The sequence below is a fragment of the Hoplias malabaricus genome, chromosome 4 (assembly GCF_029633855.1).
Source record: "Hoplias malabaricus isolate fHopMal1 chromosome 4, fHopMal1.hap1, whole genome shotgun sequence".
NCBI lineage: Eukaryota > Metazoa > Chordata > Actinopteri > Characiformes > Erythrinidae > Hoplias > Hoplias malabaricus.
Window position 1 is genome coordinate 18,306,606 of NC_089803.1, and position 6,183 is coordinate 18,312,788.

At 42.7% G+C, this 6,183-nt stretch overlaps 1 gene segment (V, D, J or C); it reads right to left on the minus strand.

The window, feature by feature from the left end:
• On the minus strand, positions 1-492 carry LOC136694949 (probable non-functional immunoglobulin kappa variable 6D-41). The segment is given in 2 exon segments: positions 1-338; positions 444-492. Coding segments are annotated over 2 exon segments (387 nt in total).
• Positions 493-6,183: the final 5,691 nt, after the last annotated feature.

Here is a 6,183-nt window from a genome sequence, read left to right on the forward strand (position 1 = left end):
TCACTGTGTGTAGATATACTTGCTGTTGATATAATGGAAACTCTGACAGTAATAATCTCCTGCATCTTCAGACTGGACTCCACTGATGGTCAGAGTGAAGTCAGTTCCAGATCCACTGCCACTGAAACGAGCTGGAAAACTAGACTGGAGCTGATTTGCGAGTTTAATCAGGAGTTTAGGAGTTTCTCCAGGTTTCTGCTGATACCAGTGTAAGTAGTGACCATATGAGCTGTGATAGTACACTGCCTGACTGACCCTACAGCTGATAGTGACTGTGTCTCCTGGAAGAACAGATTTCACTGCCGGAGTCTGAGTCACAGTCACCTGACCAGCAGACTCTGGAAAAGAATAAGATCATATAATTTTGAACATAAAAACAATAAAATAACAATATATTAGTGATATTACTCTTTAAAAACAAAGAGTCTGAAACAGAGTCTGACCTGGAGTCCAGAAGATCAGGGTCCAGATGAAGATGGGGATTAAAGTCATGGCTGCTGTGGGTGAAAAAGTTTCTGGATCAGCTCTCAGTGATGAAGTGTTAAACTCAGGACTATAAACACTCCCAGAGCACTGAAGCATGGAGCACTCAGTGCAGCGTGTCCTCTGTCGATGCAAAACACCTTCAGAACAGAACTTCACCAGAAATCTCACTTCTCTTAATCATCCTTCATTTATTATAAACACTAATCAGCCAAAACATTAAAAGGCCGTCCTTGTTTCTGCACTCTTTTACATGCAGATCTGCTGTGTCTGATCCAGCACTTTAGCCACTGTGATGTCATAAAATTAGACTTAGCTAATGTGAAGTCATGATAGAATACTGAGATGCTGTGATGTCATAATGAAGTGATTATCCTACTGTGTTATCTTAATGGGAGATGCAATTATTATGATGTTGTACTGAGTGATGCCTAAGAGCATTCTTCATTGAAAGTAATGTATTAATACTTGAATGTTATTTGTTGTTTTACTATGCATCAAATGAAAAATGGGCAAAATAATGTTTGAATTGTAATTATATCTTACATGAAAATACTCGGTGGCGAAGCAGGTAGTGTCGCTGTCACACAGCTCCAGGGTGCTTAGGCTGGGGTTGTGGGTTCAAGCCCTGCTCTTGTAAGCAGTTCTGTGTGTTTTCCGCATGTCTGCATGAGTTTCCTCTGGGTGCTCCAGTTTCCTCCCATGGTCCAAAAACACATGTTGGTAGGTGGACTGGTGATTCAAAAGTGTCCCTACGTGAGAATGTGTGAGTGTGTCACCCTGCAAAGCATTGACTACCCCTCTAGGGTGTGTTCCTGCCTTGAGGCTAGTGATTCTGATTATGCTCCAGACCCACCCCCACCCTGAACAGGATCAGTGCTTACAGACAATGAATGAATGAATGAAAATGCTTTAAACATATTTATACAGCTAATAGTTATATTTACAGAACATTAAAATAGACGATGAGTGTACACAGCAAAACGTAGACAAGTCCTTTATTCCTTTTCTAAAATTACCTAGCAGACACAGGGAGAACATGGACGCTCCACCTAGATGGGCCTTGAACTCAAGATGCCAGCACTTGGAGGCAAACGTGCTCACCACCAAGCCACTGTGCTGCTCTTATGACCATGCTTTAGCCTGCAGCCATAGCACCTGAGCATCAGAGCATGCTAATCCACTGAAGCTAGCAGGTGTGGGCCTGGCCAGTGCTTGGGTGGGAGACCTTCTACAAAATTCTGGGTGGCTGCTGGAAGTGTTTTAGCTGGGGCCAACAGTGGACGCTGTCCCTGTGTTGTGTATGGATCCCAGTGCCTGAGTGCAGTGACAGGAGCACTGTACTGTGTAAATAGTGCCTTCTTCAGATCAGACATAACTTAAAGGTGCTGAGTCTCTAAGGTCCTGAAAGATCCCAGTGTGTTGAGATTATAAAAATAGGGGTGTGACACTGAGGTTTATTCTGCCACTGTGGTCACTTCTGTCCTCTTAACCATCCCCTTCTGAGAAACCTGGCTCAGTCCCTGTCTCTCATACTGCTCTACCTAATAGAGATGTGTGGTGAATGCACTGGTGCAGAAGGTGTGCTGTCATAAACTCCAGGTGTATTCTGCACATTGTGGGTGACCTCAGACTGAATGTATTGTGAGAAGAAGCCACAGAAGGGAGTGTGTTCTGGGTGATATTCTGCTGGAGGACACTGGATGTGGACATTGATATAAATGTTAGTTTGACACATCCTTTCTTCAAACAGCACATTAGGCAGGTGGTCTTAATGTTGTGCTTCATTAGTGTAACACTGTTGTAAGAAATAAAGCCCAGTGCTGAAAACCTAAACACCCAAATCTGTTTAAAATGGAAACCTCTGGGTTCAGGTCTGAGAACTGATCAAACAGAGCAGCTGTGTGTGACCTAAAGGCTTTAAACACTGAGCTGGAGTCAGAGAAAGAGGAGATCACTCACACGTTTAAACCAGTGGCGGATGCTGGTCTTTCAAGGAGGGGAAGCTCAATTCCTGCCTACATCATAAAATGTGTCGGTTTATTTATACGTAAATTCTACCCTCCGTTCCTTTTCAAGAAAATGATCTGTGACCCTGTCGTACCAATAAGGCGTCTTTTCCAGGGACTTTTCCATGGCCAGCAGAGCTAGGCTGCTTAAACGGCCTTGGCCCATGTGAAGTGTGTCCGCCTGTGAGTGCTTTGTGACGGTGAAAGGGCTCAGCAGCACCCGCTGGACAGAAACTGCTATTGAAGTCAGAAAGAGTGATAGAAGTCAGTCTCCAAACACAAGCAGATACAAAAAAAATAATAAAGCCAGAAATAGAAGCTCGATTTGTCGCTAGTCGTTTTTAACAAAGAAAATGCCGCTAAGAGGTTTAAGAAATTCTCCGGTTCAACTCAGAACAGAATGAAAATGTAATGCTCCCACGAATCTTTACACCAAAGGATCGCTGATTCACTCATTTTGCTGTCAATCTAAAAGGGATTCAGCCTCAGACAGATCATTCAATCATCATGCACAAGCTGAGCGTCCGGGCCAGCCGAGGCCAGCACACTGCCCCATAGACCCCCAGAGACGCTGAGCGTCCGATGGGCGGGACAAAGCCCAGCATTTATCCAATCACGCGTCTCGTTTCGCTGTACTTCGCTGCTTCGCTATTGAACTCTGTGGACGCTGTTTAAAGCACTGTGAGGCTGCGGGAATCATTGAGAGGAAAGCTGATAAGAAGCTGATTCTGAACAAAAGTTGAGCGCATTGTAATATATATTTATTCAATGACATGTACACACAACAATATATATTTGATCACTTATTTTTTGACATTTTAGGGGAAGCTGAGCTTCCCTTGCAGTCTTAGAGCCATCACCTCTGGTTTAAACAGATGCAGTCTGAAAGTTAACTGAAACTCTGAGAGGAAGGAGACGTTAGAAATTAAAAGAAACACTGTGCTTTATCTTACATTTTATAACCTGATTTCTTTAAGCAGGCCTGGACTACTCTTCTCAGCTGTGGTCATCTCTACACTGTTCAGCACTTCATGGACAACAGGAGCTACAACAAGAATAAGTTTCTACTGAACGACCAGCAGGGGGCGACTTCACTGAACTGATGATGTTTGAGTTGTGCAGCTGGAGTGAAGGAGGTTTTTGTACGGCTCTGTTTCACTGTGGCAACACATGCTTGCTGTTGATATAATGGTAACTCTGACAGTAATATTCTCCTGCATCTTCAGACTGGACTCCACTGATGGTCAGAGTGAAGTCAGTTCCAGATCCACTGCCACTGAAACGGGCTGGAAAACCAGACAATAGCTGATTCGCATATTTAATCAGGAATTTAGGAGCTTCTCCAGGTTTCTGCTGATACCAGTGTAAGCAGTGACCATTTGAGCTGTCATAGTACACTGCCTGACTGACCCTACAGCTGATAGAGACTGTGTCTCCTGGAAGAACAGATTTCACTGCAGTAGTCTGAGTCACAGTCACCTGACCAGCAGACTCTGGAAAACAGACATGAATGAGAACTCTTTTACACAGTTATATAAATCATATAAATAATATTTAAAAGAACCTCTTGAGGACTTTCTCCAAACTGAATCTGAAACAGAGTCTGACCTGGAGTCCAGAAGATCAGGGTCCAGATGAAGATGGGGATTAAAGTCATGGCTGCTGTGGGTGAAGAAGTTTCTGGATCAGCTCTCAGTGATGAAGTGTTAAACTCAGGACTATAAACACTCCCAGAGCACTGAAGCATGGAGCACTCAGTGCAGCGTGTCCTCTGTCGATGCAAAACACCTTCAGAACAGAACTTCACCAGAAATCTCACTTCTCTTAATCATCTATTTTATCCTTCTATTCACTACAAACCCTGATCAGCCAAACCATGACCTCCTTGGTTCTATAGACATTGGTCATTTTTTCAGCTCCACTGACCATACAGTTGAACTCTTTAGTTCTACAATTACCTAGCCCCTTTACACCTGTTTTTTAATAGTGAGGGCCCTCACACAGCAGGTGAGATTTGGGAGTGTACCAGATTTAAGTCATGCCGAGCTGTTTACTGGCATATAGTGGTAGGGTCAAGGGACTAAGAACTAAGCAAAGAACACCAAACAATAAACAGAAGCAACACAGAAACCTTTCGACTTGAACATGAAACATAGACTGAGGACTGGCAATGTGCTACTTGCGGGTCTGACAAAGGCTATTAAAAGACACTACAGACAAGAAACACCCGGGAGCTAATCAAGACACGTGACATTAGAAACACCAGGGAAGAGTAATTACATGACAGGGGAAACAATCTAGAACCAGGCACAAGATGGGAAACAGTCACATGACAAGGGGAGCATGAACAAGAAACAATACAAAACAGAACACTAAACCAGACACATGTTACATGTACTTGCTCGATAGGTAGGTTTTTTCCTCCCCGAAGCTCAAGATGTTTCCTGGCTGCTATTTTCTAGACTAGTTGCTAACTAAAATGATACTCATCTCAGCTGAACTGTTGAACTGCTGCTTAATCAAGAGTGTCAGTCAATGGATAGGACACATGTTGTGGATGTTTCATTTGGGTAAATGACGTATATGATGAATTGAGATGCTGTTTGAGTGTTTTTGATTGTGATATATGTAATTAAATGAAATTTGTGTTGTTTGTATAATGTGTTGTGTATGGTATTGTACTGTAACAGAGCCATTGTGGGACGTAACACAAAGTTCAGAGAACTCTGACAATATAAGTGTATTTTATAACAATGTATAGTCATAAAGCGCTATCAAGTCTTTGGTGGGTTATTAGTGTAGTGAGAATTTAGTAAAGTGATTCATTCTTTTACTATACCTTTGTTTGTTTGTTTGTTTTGATTATTTACATGTTCATTATTTGTGGTGTGTATACAGTTGTAGTGTTGATCCATATTAATCACATCTGTGCTTTTAAATGGTCTACGTACCTATTTTGTGTCTGAAGCCAAAGTGAAGGGCTTGACAGTGGGAAATACCAGCGGTTAAATTTATTGGGGGATGTTGAAAGAACCCAACAAACCTGCAGTGAGAAAAGCGCTGCAGTAAATACCTCTGTGTAATTAGACTGAGAAATAGAGGAAAGATGTGAATGATGGATGTGTTTCTGTTCAAAAAGTTTTGTTGATCTCTGAGTTTATCTGTTTGCAGATAATTCATTCATTATCTGTAACCACTTATCCAGTTCAGGGTTGCGGTGGGTCCAGAGCCTACCTGGAATCATTGGGCGCAAGGCGGGAATACACCCTGAAGGGGGCGCCAGTCCTTCATAGGGCAACACACACACACACACACACAATTTTGAGTCAGCAATCCAACGTGTGTTTTTGGACTCAGTCTTCTGAGCGGGAACTGAACCCACAACCTCCAGGCCATTGGAGCTGTGTGACTGCGACACTACCTGCTGCGCCACCGTGCCGCTGTTTGCAGATAATAAATGTGCTTTATAGATCTTTATCTGAACACAGTTTCTTATCTCATCTGAACGGGGATCATTATTTTAAAAAATATGGCATTGTCTGCTCCATTTATCCTTCTTGAAAACTGAACTGAAAACCATAAACATGACTGAACAGAAGTGACCTGCCAGCAGGGGTATTTCATGTTGTTCAGTTGTGACTGAGACTGGGAACATCTGCATTACACTATCACTAATGAAGCTAAACAGTGA